This window comes from Phocoena sinus, chromosome 10 (assembly GCF_008692025.1).
Source record: "Phocoena sinus isolate mPhoSin1 chromosome 10, mPhoSin1.pri, whole genome shotgun sequence".
In the NCBI taxonomy this organism is placed as follows: domain Eukaryota; kingdom Metazoa; phylum Chordata; class Mammalia; order Artiodactyla; family Phocoenidae; genus Phocoena; species Phocoena sinus.
In genome coordinates, this window is record NC_045772.1 from 15,714,782 (window position 1) to 15,733,814 (window position 19,033).

General features: G+C 38.5%; 1 protein-coding gene across 5 annotated transcripts in view; it reads right to left on the minus strand.

Annotated features, from left to right (window-relative positions):
• The window catches only part of RIC8B (RIC8 guanine nucleotide exchange factor B), a 128,076-nt gene that overhangs the window by 20,395 nt on the left and 88,648 nt on the right, over nucleotides 1-19,033 (minus strand). For all 5 annotated transcript variants that reach the window (XR_004351764.1, XR_004351765.1, XR_004351766.1 and 2 more), the window contains exon 8: nucleotides 13,621-13,765. Coding sequence is in view for 2 of the 5 variants with exons in the window: in XM_032645623.1 (XP_032501514.1) it covers nucleotides 13,621-13,765 (145 nt within the window). In the remaining 3 variants the exon portion in view is untranslated. The remainder of the gene's footprint in view (nucleotides 1-13,620; nucleotides 13,766-19,033) is intronic.

Below are 19,033 nucleotides of genomic sequence, written 5' to 3' on the forward strand. Positions count from 1 at the left end.
ACATAAACAAAGCCACAGCAAACACAAGTTGCTGAACCATGCTACTCTCCTATGGGAAAAATGCCAGTGTTCTGGGGGCAGGAGGCAGACTTGGACACTGTCTCCCCTCCAGCTCCCCACTTCAAACCAATCTCATGTAGCTTCTACCCAGAGGAAGAGAAAACAAAGAGTCACCACCGCAGCAACAGAGTGAGGTTTCATAAAAAACTACTTTTGAAAAAAAAAAAAGACTATTTTTGGTTGAACAAACACTTGCCACCTTTATAACCTTGAACAGTATAGTCTGAGATTTAACTTTCCAGGTTTCAGGATCTTAACACTGAAATTTTGGGATTGGTTTTTTGTTCCAAGACTCTGAGTCCTAAGATACTTTAAGTATACTAACTGTTAACTGTGGTGGATATTTTATTGGATAATTTTATATTTATCATAATTTTTCCCACCCTGTCTCTGCTCCCCTCCCCCCATCTTCTCAGCACTCCAATCCTGTTTAATGTCTTCCAATTAGGTGACAAGAAGTATCCAAACTCTTATGTGTGATATGTCACCAAGACTTTTGTATTATATAAGGCCATTATATGACAGCAGCTGGAGACAAAAGGATTAAGACTTGCTCTTCAAAATGTTGCTACATTTGGCCAACATCAACAGTACTACACTGGTTCACTGAAGAGAAAAAGCTATTAAATGTTCCCTGAGCTATATGAAAGTTAACATCTATCTCTAAAAAATGTGGATTAAATTTTGCTCAAAGCACCCTGGTTAACGAAGAGGCTATAAAGTCAAGTCCCTACAGAGGCTAAGGCAGATAAGATGAACGGAAAAAGATACATTATCGGGATTGGTTCAAGATGGTCGGGTAGAAGGACGTGCTCTCACTCCCTCTTGTGAGAGCATGGGAATCACAACTAACTGCTGAACAATCATCAACAGGAAGACACTGGAACTCACCAGAAAAGATACCCCACATCCAAAGACAAAGGAGAAGCCACAATGAGACGGTAGGAGGGATGCAATCACAATAAAATCAAATCCCATAACGGCTGGGTGGGTGACTCACAAACTGAAGAACACTTAATACCAGAGAAGTCCACCCACTGGAGTGAAGGTTCTGAGCCCCACGTCAGGCTTCCCAGCCTGGGGGTCTGGCAACAGGAGGAGGAATTCCTAGAGAATCAGACTCTGAAGGCTAGTGGGATTTGATTGCAGGACTTCAACATGACTGGGGGAAACAGAGACTCCACTCTTGGAGGGTGCACACTAAGTAGTGTGCGCATTGGGACCCAGGGGGAAGGAGCAGTGACCCCATAGGAGACTGAACCAGACCTACCTGCTAGTGTTGGTGGGTCTCCTGCAGAGGCGGGGGTGGCTGTGTCTCATTGTGAGGACAAGGACACTGGCAGCAGAAGTTCTGGGAAGTACTCCTTGGCGTGAGCCCTCCCACAGTCCACCATTAGCCCCACCAGAGAGCCCAGCTAGACTCCAGTGTTGGGTCATGTCAGGCCAAACAACCAACAGGGAGGGAACCCAGCCCCACCCATCAGCAGTCAAGTGGATTAAAGTTTTGCTGAGCTCTGCCCACCAGAGCAACATCCAGCTCTACCCACTACCAGTCCCTCCCATCAGGAAACCTGCACAAGCCTCTTAGAATAGCCTCATCCACCAGAGGGCAGACAGCAGAAGCAAGAAGGACTACAGTCCTGCAGCCTATGGAACAAAAACCACATTCACAGAAAGACCAGATAAAAAGGCAGAGGGCTAAGTACCAGATGAAGGAACAAGATAAAACCCCAGAAAAACAACTAAATGAAGTGGAGATAGGCAACCTTCCAGAAAAATAATTCAGAATAATGAGAGTGAAGATGATCCAGGACATCGAAAAAACAATGGAGGCAAAGATGGAGAAGATACAAGAAATGTTTAACAAAGACCTAGAAGAATTAAAGAACAAACAAACAGAGATGAACAATACAGTAATTGAAATGAAAACTACACTAGAAGGAATCAATGGCACAATAACTAAGGCGGAAGAACAGATAAGTGACCTGGAAGAAAGAATGGTGGAATTCACTGTTGCAGAACAGAATAAAGAAAAAAGAATGAAAAGAAATGAAGACAGCCTAAGAGACCTCTGGGACAACATTAAACGTAACAACATTTGCATTACAGGGGTCCCAGAAGGAGAAAAGACAGAGAAAGGACCCGAGAAAATATTTGAACAGATTATAGTCGAAAACTTCCCTAACATGGGAAATGAAATAGCCACCCAAGTCCAGGAAGCCCAGAGAGTCGCAGGCACAATAAACCCAAGGAGAAACACACCGAGACACATAGTAATCAAATTGGCAAAAATTAAAGACAAAGAAAAATTCTTGAAAGCAGCAAGGGAAAAACGACAAATAACATACAAGGGAACTCCCATAAGGTTAACAGCTGATTTCTCAGTAGAAACTCTACAAGCCAGAAGGGAGTGGCATGACACATTTAAAGTGATGAAAGGGAAGAAATTACACCAAAGATTACTCTACCCAGCAAGGATCTCATTCAGATTTGATGGTGAAGTCAAAAGATTTTCACACAAGCAAAAGCTAAGAGAATTCAGCACCACCAAACCAGCTCTACAACAAACGCTAAAGGAGCTTCTCTAAGTGGGAAACACAAGAGAAGAAAAGGACCTACAAAAACAAACCCAAAACAATTAAGAAAATGGTAAAAGGACATACGTATTGATAATTACCTTAAACGTGAATGGATTAAATGCTCCAACCAAAAGACACAGGCTTGCTGAATGGATACAAAAACAAGACCCATATATATGCTGTCTACAAGAGACCCACTTCAGACCTAGGGACACATACAGACTGAAAGTGAGGGGATGGAAAAAGATATTCCATGCAAATGGAAATCAAAAGAAAGCTGGAGTAGCGATACTCATGTCAGATAAAAAAGACTTTAAAGAATGTTACTAAAGAATGTTACAAGAGACAAGAAAAAGGACACTACATAATGATCAAAGGACCAATCCAAGAACAAGATATAACAATTATAAATATATATGCTCCCAACATAGGAGCACCTCAATACATAAGGCAACTGCTAACAGCTATAAAAGAGGAAATCGACAGTAACACAATAATAGTGGGGTACTTTGACACCTCACTAACACCAATGGACAGATCATCCAAACAGAAAATTAATAAGGAAACACAAGCTTTAAATGACACAACAGACCAGACAGATTTAATTGATATTTATAGGACATTCCATTCAAAAACAGCAGATTACACTTTCTTCTCAAGTGTGCACGGAACATTCTCCAGGATAGATCACATCTTGGGTCACAAATCAAGCCTCAGTAAACTTAAGAAAATTGAAATCATATCAAGCATCTTCTCTGACCACAACGCTATGAGATTAGACATCAATTACAGGGGAAAAAAACGTAAAAAACACAAACACATGGAGGCTAAACAATACGTTACTAAATAACCAAAGAGATCACTGAAGAAATCAAAGAGGAAATCAGAAAATACTTAGAGACAAATGACAATGAAAACACGACGATCCAAAACCTATGGGATGCAGCAAAAGCAGTTCTAAAGAGGGAAGTTTATACCAATACAATCCTACCTCAAGAAACAACAAACATCTCAAATAAACAATCTAACCTTACACATAAAAGAACTAGAGAAAAAAGAAAAAACAAAACCCAAAGTTAGTAGAAGGAAAGCAATCATAAAGATCAGAGCAGAAATAAATGAAACAAAGAAAACAATAGCAAAGATCCATAAAACTAAAAGCTGGTTCTTTGAGAAGATAAACAAAATTGATAAACCATTAGCCAGACTCATCAAGAAAAAGAGGGAGAGGACTCAAATCAATATAATTAGAGTGCTTCCCTGGTGGCACAGTGGTTGAGAGTCTGCCTGCCGATGCAGGGGACACGGGTTCGTGCCCTGGTCCGGGAAGATCCCACATGCCGTGGAGCGGCTGGGCCCATGAGCCATGGCCTCTGAGCCTGCGCATCCAGAGCCTGTGCTCTGCAACGGGAGAGGCCAGAACAGTGAGAGGCCCGCGTACTGCAAAAAACAAAAGCAAAACAAACAAACAAACAAATATATATATGTATAATTAGAAATGAAAAAGAAGTTACAACAGACACCGCGGAAATACAAATCATCCTAAGAGACTATTACAAACAACTCTATGCCAGTGAAATGGACAAATTCTTAGAAAGGTATAACCTTCTAAGACTGAACCAGAAAGAAATAGGAAACATGAACAGACCAATCACAAGTAATGAAATTGAAACTGTGATTAAAAATCTTCCAGCAAACAAAAGTCCAGGAACGGATGGCTTCACAGGTGAATTCTATCAAACAGAGAATAGCTAACACCTATCCTTCTCAAACTCTTCCAAACAACTGCAAAGGAAGGAACACTCCCAAACTCATTCTATGAGGCCACCATCATCACCCTGATACCGAAACCAGACAAAGATACTACAAAAAAAGAAAATTACAGACCAATATCACTGATGAATATAGATGCAGAAATCCTCAACAAAATACTAGCAAACAGAATGCAACAGCACATTAAAAGGACCATACACCATGATCAAGTGGGATTTATCCTAGGGATGCAAGGATTCTTCAATATACGTAAAACAATCAGTGTGATACACCACATTAACAAACTGAAGAATAAAAACCATATGATCATCTCAATAGATGCAGACAAAGCTTCTGACAAAATTCAACACCCATTTATGATAAAAACTCTCCAGAAACTGGGCACAGAGGGAACCTACCAAAACATAATAAAGGTCATATACAACAAACCCACAGCAAACATCATTCTCAATGGTGAAAACCTGAAAGCATTTCCTCTAAGATCAGGAACAAGACAAGGATGTCCACTCTCTATTATTCAACATAGTTTTGGAAGTCCTAGCCATGGCAATCAGAGTAGAAAAAGAAATAAAAGGAATACAAATTGGAAAAGAAGAAGTAAAACTGTCACTGTTTGCAGATGACATGATACTATACATGGAGAATCCTTAAGATGCCAGCAGAAAACTACTAGAGCTAATCAATGAATTTGGTAAAGTAGCACGATACAAATTAATACACAGAAATCTCTTGCATTCCTATGCACTAGTGATGAAAAATCTGAAAGGGAAATTAAGAAAACACTCCCATTTACCACTGCAACAAAAAGAATAAAATACCTAGGAATAAAACTACCTAGGGAGACAAAAGCCCTTTATGCAGAAAAGTATAAGACACTGATGAAAGAAATTAAAGATGACAGAAACAGATGAAGAGATATACCATGTTCTTGGTTTGGAAGAATCAATATTGTGAAAATGACTATACTACCCAAAGCAATCTACAGATTCAGTGCAATCCCTATCAAATTACCAATAGCATTTTTTATAGAACTAGAACAAAAAATCTTAAAATTTGTATGGAGACACAAAAGACACTGAATAGCCAAAGCAGTCTTGAGGGAGAAAAACAGAGCTGGAGGAATCAGTCTCCCTGACTTCAGACAATACTACAAAGCTACAGTAATCAGATGATATGGTACTGGCACAAAAACAGAGATATAGATCAATGGAACAGGATAGAAAGCCCAGAGATAAACCCACGCACCTGTGGTCAACTAATCTATGACAAAGGAGGCAAGGATACACAATGGAGAAAGGACAGTCTCTTCAATAAGTGGTGCTGGGAAAACTGGACAGCTACATGTAAAAGAATGAAATTAGAACACTCCCTAACACCATACACAAAAATAAACTCAAAATGGATTAGAGACCAGACACTATAAAACTCTTAGAGGAAAACAGAGGAAGAACACTTTTTGACATAAATCACAGCAAGATCTTTTTTGATCCACCTCCTAGTGTAATGGAAATAAAAACAAAAATAAACGAATGGGACCTCATGAAACTTAAAAGCTTTTGTACAGCAAAGGAAACTAAAAACAAGACCATAAGACAACCCTCAGAATGGGAGGAAATATTTGCAAATGAATCAACGGACACAGGATTAATCTCCAAAATATATAAACAGCTCATGCAGCTCAATATCAAAAAAACAAAACCCAATCCAAAAATGGACAGAAGACGTAAACAGACATTTCTCCAAAAAAGACATACAGGTGGCCAAGAGGCACATGAAAAGCTGCTCAACATCACTAATTATTAGAGAAATGCAAATCAAAACTACAATGAGGTATCACCTCACACCAGTTAGAATGGGAATCATCAGACAATCTATAAATGACAAATGCTGGAGAGGGTGTGGAGAAAAGGGAACCCTCTTGCACTGTTGGGGGGAATGTAAATTGACACAGCCACTATGGAGAGCAGTATGGAGATTCCTTAAGAAAATAAAAATAGAACTACTATACAGCCCAGCAATCCCACTACTGGGCCTATATCTGAGAAAACCGTAAATCAAAAAGACACCTGCACCCCAATGTTCACTATTTACAATAGCCAGGTCAGGGAAGCAATCTAAATGCCCATTGACAGATAAATGGATAAAGAAGATGTGGATAAAGAACATTTATGCAATGGAATATGACTCAGCCATAAAAGGGAATGAAATTGGGTCATTTGTAGAGATGCGGATGAATCTAGAGACTGTCATACAGAGTGAAGTAAGTCAGAAAGAGGAAAACAAATATCGTATATTAACGCATATAGGAATCTAGAAAAATGGTACAGATGAACTGGTTTGCAGGGAAGAAACTGAGACACAGATGTAGAGAACAAACGTATGGACACCAAGGCGGGAAAGTGGCGGGTGGTGGTGGTGGTGTGATGAATTGGGAGATTGGGATTGACATATATACACTAATAATGTATAAGATGGATAACTAGTAAGAACCTGCTGTATAAAAAAATAAAATTCAAAAAGGAAAAAAGATACATTATCAAATCAAAGGAGCTTATGCCTGGTATGATAGGGGTCACAGTCACTCAGCTCCATCAGTCAGTTACCATGTGAGAATGCAGGCTTAATGTTATCAGAACTTCCACTTTTTCAAAAGAAGTTAGAAATTCAGATTTTCATCTGAAATATCTGAATTCTAAATTATTTTAAGAAGCCCTATGTAAAGCAAAAAAACATAAAACCAAATAACCAACACAACATCAGGCAAGTGAAGCAAAACCTACTTGTGGGCTAAATGTAGCCTATGGACTGACAATTTGTAACCTCTAGGAAAGGGATCAGGGTTTTTAGGAAAAGGCATTTGTGTGCCAGATCATGGAAGAAGGGGGCAGGTGGGGTGGGAAAGGAGACGTTATATGCACATGAAATTAGAAATGTCTTTCCAGGAAAAACTCTCCATAATATCTGCCACTCCACAAAAACAAAAGAGCAGAGTGGAAATTTACCATATCCTGTTTTCTTGAATTCCATTCCCTGGCCCCACTGCCCAACTAGATGTGAAGCTTGATGAGGGCAGGAACCTCAACTGTCTTGGTATCCTAATGTTGAGAAGGGGCTGACCAACTTAAATTTATTCAACAACTCAAAAAAATTTATTCAACAAAAATTTACTGAGTGCCTACAGTATGTGAGGCACTATTTTGGGGCCCTCTCAATGAATAAAAAAATTTCTCTCATGGAGTTTATCTTCTAGTGGGGAAAAAAGACTAAATGAATAAGCAAATTATATGGTATGTTAGAAGGTAATAAGTGCTATGAAGGAAAAAGAGGAAGTGCAAGGTGGAGGGGTAAAGGTAGGAGTGTGGCAATTTTTAATATGGGAACAGGACAGACTTTACTAGGAAGATGATAATTGAGTAAAGACATGAAGGAGGTGAGGGAATAAGACATGCAGCTATCTGGAGAATAGGCATTCCAGGCAGAAGGAGCAGTCAGTGATGCAGAGCCTCAGGCAAGAGTGTGTCTGGAGCGTGACAAACAGTGAAGAGCCCAGTGTGGTGAGAGTACAGTGAGAAAGGGTGCGTGTACATCACTACAGGGACTTTTGGTGTTTAGCCATTGTAGAGTTTTTGAGCAGTGATGTCTGACTTACATTTTATAAGGATCACGTTGGCTACTGAGTTGAGAACAGACTGAAGAGTGACAAGGATAGAAGCAACAAGACCAGTTAGGAAGCTATTTAAAATGATCCTGGAGGGAGAGAAAAGTTTAGCTTGGACTGGAGTAGGTAGCAGTGATGGCAGTAAGGGGTGATTAGATTCTGAATGTATTATGAAGGCAGAGCCAGAATTACCTAACAGATTTTTGTGAACTAGAATGAACTGAATAGAACTTTTAGCTTTCAGGGATATCAGGGTTTATAAAAAACATATTTTCTCATTTTCTATTTTGGTTATATCAAAGAAAGATAATAGATGCTCTAAGAACAGGGAAATTATGGGAGAGGCAAATCATCTCTCCCTTTGATTGGCTTTGAAGAATATGGTAGCAGTTAAAACACAAGCTTTGACTTCACACCTGTTAGGATGGCTATTAGATTAAAAAAAAAAAAAGCCAGAAAAATAATAAGTATTGGAGAGGATGCAGAAAAACTGGAACCCTTGTGCATTGCTGGTGGGAATGTAAAATGGCATGGCAGTTCCTCAAAAAATTAAACATAGAACTACCACATGATCTAGCAATTCCACTTCTGGCTATATACCCAAAAGAAGTTAAAGCAGGGACTCTTGAAGCAGGGACAGATATTTGTACACTCGTGTTCATAGCAGCATTATTCACAACAGCCAAAAGGTGGAAACAACCCAGGTGTCCACTGATGGAAGAATGGATAAACAAAATGCGGTAAATACATTAAATAGAATGTTATTCAGCCTAAAAAAGGAAGGAAATTTTGACACATGCTACAATATGGATGAGTCTTAAAGACATTCCAAGTGAACTCAGTCATAGAAGGACAAGTATATGATTTCTCTTATATGAGGTTCTTAGATTCCACTTATATGAGGTTCCTAGTCACATTCATAGAGAAAGAAAGTAGAATGGTAGTTACCAGGGGTTGTGGGGAGAGGGAATGGATACAGAGTTTCAGTTGGGGAAGATGAAAAGTTCTGGAGATGGATGGTGGTGATGGTTGCACATTAATGTATATAATGCCACAGATATGTATGCTCAAAATGGTAAATTTTATGTATATTTTACCCCCAAAATAAGAAGGCAAAGTGAAAAGCACAGTAAAACCTGCTTTGTCTACCTCAACAACAACAACAAAAATCTCAAAACACACCAGCTCTGGAGTTAGGCCACCTGACCACTCATGAACTGTGTGCCCTAGACAAGTTCTGGAAACCACTGAGCTTTAGTTTCCTCATCTGTAAGATGGGGATAACCCTAGCCCAAAGGTTTGCTGTAAAGATTAAATGAGATAACCCTAGCCCAAAGGTTTGCTGTAAAGATTAAACGAGATAATATCAGGAAAGTTCTTAGAACAGTACCTGACACATATTAGATAATAAATACCAGCTATTATTAGCGTAAGTGAGCTACTTGGTAAGTAAGCCAGCCAGAAGGCCTTGGATCCAGTGAGTTAGTCTATTAAGTTAAATTGTCACTATGGAGCTGCATGTGCTAAAGCCACGCAACACTAGGTGTTTCGTGGAGTTTGCTATGGTTAAATTCAGATACAAGGTATTCTGAAGAGACACCAGTTAATAATGGTGACTGAGGCGAAAATGTCTCAAGTAATTTGAGAATTACCATATAAATATAAAACTGATTCCACATTAAAAGAGTAGGGTAAATTATGAAACAACATCTTAATCCAAGTTTTTGCATTCTATTAGCAATGTAAAGAAATAGGGTAATGTGGTGTAATTCTTTCACTTATTTATCAACTATTAAGTATTATGTATCATCCATATAAATAGACATACTGAATACATATAGATACACCAAGTTGCACCTAGGCAATTAAAAAAGCTCCAAAATACCTTTTTAAATTATAGTGCTTTATAATGTTTCCTACCTTGGGCTGTTGGATTAAGAGTGATATCCTTGATATAAAGGATATAGAAAACTATGGTTGTGAATCTGTAGGAAATGAAACCTGAAGCAAAGCTCAATATTGTAGGTTCAGGTAACACACCTTTTGCTGGCCATTTACCCAAATTAAAATACAAAAGAAAAATTAGAGAACTCAATTTTGAAAGTGCAAAACTGGTGTGACTGCAAACATCACAAAGGTTGGTTAACCAGTATACATGGCAGAAGTGGCAAAATTTTATTTTTGATTCCGGTCTTTAGAGATCTGAATTTAGATTTTGTTTCATGATTGCCTACAGTAAATAAATTTCAGTTCCTAGAAAGGCTAGTTACATCCTATTATACATAAGTATACCATCACAGTCTAAACTAGGCAAAAAGAAAAACCTTCAAGTCCTGTTTCTGGTTCATCTACTTCAAGAAATATTAAAAACAAAGCTATCTCTTCATTTGTATAGCCCCAACATATGAACACAATTATAATGGGACTTGACTTAAAGCAGCATAACAAAATTTTGACAAAAGAAAATAAAGTCTTTTGTGCTGAAGAAACTGTATACAGCTGCTGCCACAGCTACTGCTGAGAGATACATGGTCAAGAAGGAAACACCCCTGAGTTGCTTAGTAGAATAATTTTAATCTGCTGGGTGTGATTACGAACTAGTGTGGGGTATTAAGAATACAATGGGACATCCTAGAGTTCTGCCCACTTTGGCCATTCCATCCTTCCACCCCTCCATACAGTGGCCCTTTAAATAAACCTTTTTGGACCCATAGGCTCCTATATACCACACCTAGCCTGAAAGCAACTGGTCTAAAATGAGCCAAATGTCATTACGTACACATTTTTCAACTGATGTTTGGAATGATGTACAAACCACGGTAATCAGTTATGTTATACCACCTATTCAGTCAAGGGGCCTCCATGCTCAGAGGCATAAAAGAAATGGGTATAAAGCCAGAATTTAGAAATTTGGTTTCTTTTTGATACAGGACCAAAGCTTATCTGAAAACTTTTTACAAACATGGCTAGACATACACCAAAAACCTGTGTGGCATGTACTTGATTCTATGAGTATTTTGTCTAAGTGTGTTAATTGCAGAAAGCCATTTCCAGTCCGTTAAATACATTTATTTTGACACAAAAAGGACTGTTGTGATATTAACTGTCTCTCATAGCCTGAATGTAAGCTCCATACAATTCTTAGTTTCAGATTCCACTAAAGGATTACAGGTTACCTTGGTGCATTAATCGGAATCCACTTACATTTTTGACAATGGGACGAGGGTCAACTGGATGACGGGTAATTTCTCTGCTTTTGCCAATGCTAGCACTGTTTGTGAATAAGTGCATCATAAGAGAAGCAGACTGTGATCCTGAGAACACTGACTGGTGAAGAGTAATCAGGGGGTAGGGGACTAAGTCATCCTTTCAAATGCTGACTTTATAAACTTGACTAGATTGGTAAGAAGTTTCCTTTCCTTGAGCTTGTGCATCACTGCCCAGAACACAAAGGATTGTCTTGCTTGCAAAGTACTTTTTCACCACCCCTTCCATGGGGACCATTTTAATAAGTATTTTAAATTAACAAATGAAACATCCCACTACACTGTTGCGCCTGAAAGAGGGAAGATGTAAGAAAAAAGCAGATGCAAATGTATCTGAAGAGGGAAGATGTGATGCTATGTGAGAAAAACATATTTATACTTACAATGAGCAATGTTTAAGAAACACAACAAGATCTCACAATGGTGACTATTCCGGCCACACTAACGCACCATTCCTATTAATGATATAGGCCAGGTCCAAAGGCTGAAGAACATTCCAACCAGGGATGTAATAAGCCTAAGTACAGAATCTTTCTGACAGAAAGCCAAAACAATAATAATATCAAACATCATGGTCCTTGATTTAAACAAACAGTGCTTTCCTGAAATCTAGTATCACTTCCATAATGTAATGTATTTCTATTTCCCGTACTATTGGGAGAGACCCAATGTGTTCTTGTATTTTTTCTGAGGTTTTTCTTATTATAGTAGCATTCTTGTGTTTGCCAGATATATGACCAATACCATTTTAGAAGTCATTTACCAAATAAAATCAACAACACACATTGAGATGCAATGATATCAACCACTCATGAGTACTCAAGAGTTTTCTATGTTAGTTGACTGTATCCACATACCCTGGGACACAATGAATGCCTAATGTAATTTCTACCTTCATTTAAAAATATGAGACTCCTTAAATGCTATATTTTAATGTCTCAAATGGAGAGGCAGAAAATATTAAACTGATATGGAAATATAGTTTATGGGATGGAAAAATCAAGAGCTAGCAATAATAATTTAGAATGATGACTTCTATAATTATGGAAAGATTAATGTATTATTTTTCTATCTTAGCTTCAAATACCTGATAGAGGTGCCCAACTTATAACATCTACATGGTGGCAGTCTTGAGAACTTACTGCTTAGAGCCACTGCTAGCTTTTTTCCCCCCAAAGTCTTTTTCTTCTAGGACACACTCCTAGATCCTGTTGAGGCTGATAGCCCTGGGGATGCCACAAGTAACACCACCTACTCAGACCTGATTTGCCAAGAATACAGGCCATTAGGGAATGATCTTTTCCTTTACCTTCTGACAACCTATTATTTTCATTTCAACAAAGCACAATCTATACTTTAAAAAAAGGGTCTAATTTTGCAGATAATGATTTTTCTATCCCTGATCAACTACTACATTATCCACATCACACTCTAGAAGACTGTGGATAGAAAACAGCATATGTCAATATCATCATCAATAGGGAAGGGCACACCCTTTTAACATTCAGTAATGAAAACCAGAAAACTGAGCTCACGTTAACTCCTAATAAGTGGAAACTAAGAAATTTGCCTGGGATTGGAGTTGAAAGGGGGATGAAAAGGAAGGGGAGTAGAAAAGTAGAGGTGATTTGTTTCGGGATAAGAGATGATTAGTGTCTTTGACTTGTAAGCACTGACTCAGGGAAAACTTTGATAGAGTCTCTGGTTTGCCTATCCAAGTGTACTAATGCCTCTGTTAAAAGATGATTCCATAAGTGTTTGATTAAAATTTACCATAGAGCCAGTTTTCTTTCCTTTTGCTAGTAATGTGCCCTGTTGCTTTACTTTACTGACTCATAAGGGCTTTTACACAAGAGGAAATATCAGAATGTATGGAACCTACATTTAGATTTCTGAGAAAGACTGAAGTATCAAATAACCAACTTAAATACTTGGTCTTGGTTATACCTTATAAAATCTCAACTTATGGAAAGGAGAGCACAAAATAAGCAACAATATCCTTTAAATATATGATGGTAGACATCTAAAAACACTACCTCTCTTAATACTTAGGAGAGGGTAATGAGCACATGCAGCAGAACATTTCTTGCAATATTATCCTTCCTCAATCACTTGAAGTCACCCTCTAAGGCACTAGCTATGAAACTGCCTCTAAAACTATTAAGCAGAAAGCTTCCAAATCCACAAAAGAAGAGAAATACTTGGAAAATGAAAGCCAAAGGAAGTGAAAGGCAAATAATCAATTCAAAGGCAGACATAGGTGAAAAGAAACATGATACTATACTTTGGTTTTGCATTTTTGTATTCTTCAGTGTCTGTGTCCTCGTCCTCTGAGTACCAATTATCTCCTCTTCCTCCAGCCAAGAGGCCCCTGGCCGCCAACAGTCCTGCAGCATTCCCATAGCCAGTGTATTTCAGCAGGCTATCCACTGCAAAAACAGAATAGGTTTTTAGACAGGAATCCTTGGGTCCTCACTATCATCACCAACTACTCACCAACACAGGGAGGCTAGAGATATATGCCATGGTAGTAAATCTTAAAATTGAGGGGTTTCCAAAGTGTGGTAGTAGTGATCCTACATCCTCTGAGGACCAAAAACCTTTTTTCAGAGGTATCAGAAATTCAAATGAAGCTGTTTTGAATATAGTTTGTGGCAGGAGTGGGGCTTCTGTGACCGCCAGGCCATTGGTAAGGGTGGTGTTTTAAGTTTTTGATCACAAATTTGATTTCTTTATTCAGTTTCAGAAAAATGATGATTAGAAAGTTAATGAAAGCCAGATTGACATTTTACCAATATAGCACATAATGTAAATCTTTCTTATTCCTTTTATAGGAATTAGAGGGAAAGAGAATAAGAAATAAGAAAACCTAAGGATATTAGTAAATAGGATAGGCTAAGTTACTCCTTTTTCAAATAAGTCAGCAACAATATGTAAGCACATTATACCCACTGAAAGGCAGGCCAGGAATTGCTGGACCTTAATAATGGCTCTATCACTTACTAGCAGGCTCTTTACTCCAGTTTTCAGATACAGACAATTAGAATAATATCTGCCTCACTGGTTAATACATGCAAGGTGCTTAGGAAAGTAGCTGGTACAAACTAAATGTGTTTTTTTCCCCTAGTAATATGTAAAACGATTATTTTATTTTTTAAAGATTTATTTATTTATTTATGTTTGGCTGCGTGGGTCTTAGTTGCGGCACGCGGGATCTTCGTTGAGGCATGCGGGATCTTTTGTTGTGGCGTGCGGGCTTCTCTCTAGTTGTGGCATGTGGGTTTTCTCTTCTCTAGTTGTGGCGCACAGGCTCCATGGTGCGTCGGCTCTGTAGTTGTGGCACACGGGTTCCAGAGCGTGTGGGCTCTGTAGTTTTGCGGCACGCAGGCTCTAGTTGAGGCACGTGAGCTCAGTAGTTGTGACACATGGGCTTAGTTGCCCTGCAGCATGTGGGATCTTGGTTCCCTGACCAGGGATCGAACCAGCATCCCCTGCATTGTAAGACAGATTCTTTACCACTAGACCACCAGGGAAGTCCTTTAGGGATCATTTTAGATGATCATTTTAGACTTATCTTAACAACAAGAAAAAAAAAGCCCAGTGAAGCACTTGGTGCAGGTCCTGTGTAAGTATTAACTTGTCATCAGTTCAGCTATGTAAGGGGAACCCTGAATTGTAGGAATTTTTTTGATTTCTAAGTACCTTTAAGGAAAATACTAAGGAATATTTAGCAGCTTTATTTAGAAACTCTTTTCTTCAGGTACAGTTTCAAGGTGAACACTATTCAATCAAAACATAAAAAATGGCAAAATTTACTTAAGGCTTTCAATAAAATGTCATTCTAAAGACAACTGTAGGAAACAAAACATAACACTACGTATTTTATTCACATATAAAGCGTTAGTAAAATCTACATCTGAAATACTACTGTAATTCATATAACTTACCTCAAAAAAGAAAAAATAAAGCTGGAGAAGATTCAGAAGAGGGCAATTAAAATGACTTTGGGGGGGCTTCCCTGGTGGCGCAGTGGTTGAGAATCTGCCTGCCAATGCAGGGGACACGGGTTCGAGCCCTGGTCTGGGAAGACCCCACATGCCACGGAGCGACTGGGCCCGTGAGCCACAACTACTGAGCCTGTGTGTCTGGAGCCTGTGCTCCGCAACGGGAGAGGCCACGACAGTGAGAGGCCCGTGCACGGCGATGAGGAGTGGCCCCCGCTCGCCACAACTAGAGAAAGCCCTCGTACAGAAACGAAGACCCTACACAGCCAAAAATATAAATAAATAAATGAATTAATTTAAAAAAAAAAAAAAAAAAAAAAAAAAAAATGACTTTGGGGACCTGAAAGGGGCAGTGGATAAGGAACTAAGTGGTTAAGGAAAGGGGATATATATAATGAGTATGAAGCCATGAAGGGCATGGATAGGATGTAGGATGAGTAGTCCAGGATAGAGTTGAACAAAAGGGTACCTCCCTTGACACTGAAAATAGGTAATTTGGGGGCAAATAAAAGGAAGTCCTGCTTTCAAAGGACACAGCAAACTAGTGAAATTTGTGCAAAAGGAAATACAGATTAATAATACAAGTAGACTAAATAAAGTTTTACACTAGTCATTTTTAACTGTTTTCTACATTAAAATCTACTGGTAACCATGGTCTCTTTGGTAATAATTCTCAATGGGTGCTGGGTAGAGTCATATTAGAATTTAATGAGGGATCATGGTGGTGTAATCTGAAAACTCTGAATAAATCTGATATGCTCCCTCTTGCCTCCACAAGATGGAGTGATTTTACATAAATTAATGGATTCTTGATGGGTTATTAGAGGAAGTGAATATCCAGTATATACAGATATTCTTAATATTCATGACCTTAACCATTAACCACATGGTCAGATACAAAGTCACTGAGGCTGAAGGATCATATATCTGAACCCACATGACAATAATACTCTAAGTTTTTGGATAAGGTTTATTTTTTTTAACAAATATGATGTTTAGCACTTCCAGAAAAGAAATATTCACTGAAAATGTGAAAGTCTAAACTGAGATGATATAAATAAATGGTTTAAATAAATATACTTTAAAAATAACAGTAAGAAAGACACAAAATGTAAATAACCACGTACAGTGGCCAGACATTAAAACAGCTTAAGAAGACAGTTTATGAAAGGCCAAAATAGGTTAAAAAGAAGTCAGCAGAACACTAAATAACCTACTTTCTTATGCAGAAAATCCTCCTGGAAGCTACTCAATAGTAAAAATCTCTAGCACTTTTATGAAAATAGTGCTTACTGCTCATTCACTGGAACAAACATTCTGTGTCAACTCTGTGACAGCTTGGGTTACAAAGACTGTTTCAGACATACCTTGCTTTCAGAATAGTAGACAAGGCTATAGCCAATAGTTTAAAAATCAAATGAACATTTGCTAATGAGATAAAATACTTAAAAATGGGGGTTGGGGAAGAGGAGACGAATGGACTACAAAATCCACACAGTGAGAGGCATTTTCTTTGTGAAGTTCTGATTTATATTATTTGGTGGAGTGTTTTTAGTTACTTTTTAGTCTATTTTCATATATACTGTATAACATCCTGTTTGATATTGTGAAGGTAGTAAGAGGAAAATGGACTGAATTTGGATGTTAAGATGAGTTGCTAAGGCAAACAAAAGATCTTCTGAGTGGTCCTTAAAAAAAAAGAAACACAAATATATTTGTTCTTTGTCACAGTACTCATCCATGCAATTAGATGAAACTGCCGCAGAAATGAACAAAACAGCATTCAGTCAGAAAGCTGCAAGAAATATTTCACCATTATTTTATCAAGATGCTAGAAGGCACTATGAACAGAGGAAAGCAACCACAGCAGCACACTGCAAAGTCAGAACTGCGCTGGTAGTAATGGCATTATTGCTTATGTAGATGTGGGTTTTATCATACTCTACCATGAAAACCAAAAAAAGGGGTTTTGCTCTTTTACTATGGAGAAAGAATGGCAGAGCCAGATTCTACCCAGAAACCATTCCCCCTTCTCTGTTACACAGAGAAGGATTCACAATCATTTTCCATTCAGTTAAATGCTGTGACTCTTTGAAATCCTATACTAGAAGCTTCCTCTAACTAGTCTTCCAACTTCCAGTCTCACACCCCTCCATTCCTGGTTCCACACAACTGCCTGTTATATCTTTGATATTCTTTTTTTTTTAATTTTATTTTATTTGGCCACGCTGCAAAGCATGTGGGATCTTAGTTCCCCAACCAGGGACTGAACCCGTGTCCCCTGCATCGGGAGCACGGAGTTTTAACTACTGGACCGCCAGGAAAGTCCTGCTGTTATACCTTTGTAAAGCAAAAAATATGATGTTACCACCTTCCTGGATAAAACCTCTAAAATCTCCCCCAAAGGCTAAAGCTCAAGTTCTAAAACAGGGCCTAAAGGAATCTTCATTTTGTCACACCTGCCTTCTTTCCCAAATTCATCTCCTATTACTCCTGTGCATTGTGGGTTCCTCACACTTTGAACTAGTCTCTTTTCTGTACATACCAACGCTGCTTCCCACTCCTCTGTTCTCTTAGGTAAAGACTTTCTCCACACCAATCAATCACTCTTCAGGTTGCTGCAGTACCTGGCACATTCCTCTCATATGGTGCTTACCATAGTATCCTACAATTATTCCTTTGTATGGAGAAGTCCACAAGACAGTGTATTCACCATACTGAATTCATAGACAACGTAAATATTTGGCCTTCCATTAAACATTTATGGGGTACCTACTATCTGTAAGGTACTTTGTTGAAACACTGGGGACCCAAAGATGAAGACAAGATTTCTGACCTAAAGAAACTCAATGTTTAGAATAAAAGTTTGATAAACAAAAAGTTACAACATAGCAAATGTCAAAAGTATTAACAGAGATAAGTAACAATGGTACAAAGCAGAGAATGATGAACTCTACCTCAGATGATCTTCACACAGATGTTGCTTAAGGTGATCTTCAAGAATACATAAAGCTCACTATGCTAACAAAGATGGGAGACGCATTCCATGCAAAAGGAACAGCATCTGCAAAGCTATGGAGATATGCCAAGGAACAGTGCAGTATAATCATGCAAGAGTAAAGAATTTAGTGTGATTAAGCAGAAAGTGCAGGGTAGGGAGTGGATTTCGGATACACTATAGAGGTAGGCCATGGAGGTAAAATTTAGATTTTACCATGTAGGTGACAAGGAGTCACTGAAAGTTTTATAAGCGGGAATGACAATATTATATATGTTATTTTAGAACAGTCCTTTTCTTAGCCCTGTGTAAGACAGAATGAACAAAACCTGACCAGAAACAAAGGGATAGGATTATTTTAGTAGTTTATTAAGAGAGACACAGATTTGGAAATCCCCCCAAAGCAGGGTGAAGCAGAAGCCAAGTGAGGGGAAGAGACAGCTCAGGAAGCAATGCAAAGTGAAGATGGGGCCAGAGAGAGCTTTATGGAATGCTGGCAAGTCGATGTGGACAAAGATACGAGTTAGCAACTCAGACTGAAAAGAATGAACAGAGAGGTAAGGTCAAAGGAAATCTAAGAGTGTGTTGTAGCACCGAAAAAACGACAGTGGTCAATAGTGTCAACTGTTATGAGAGATGTTATACGATAAAGACTAAAAAATACACATTCCTTTTGAAAATTAGTTAATTTGTGA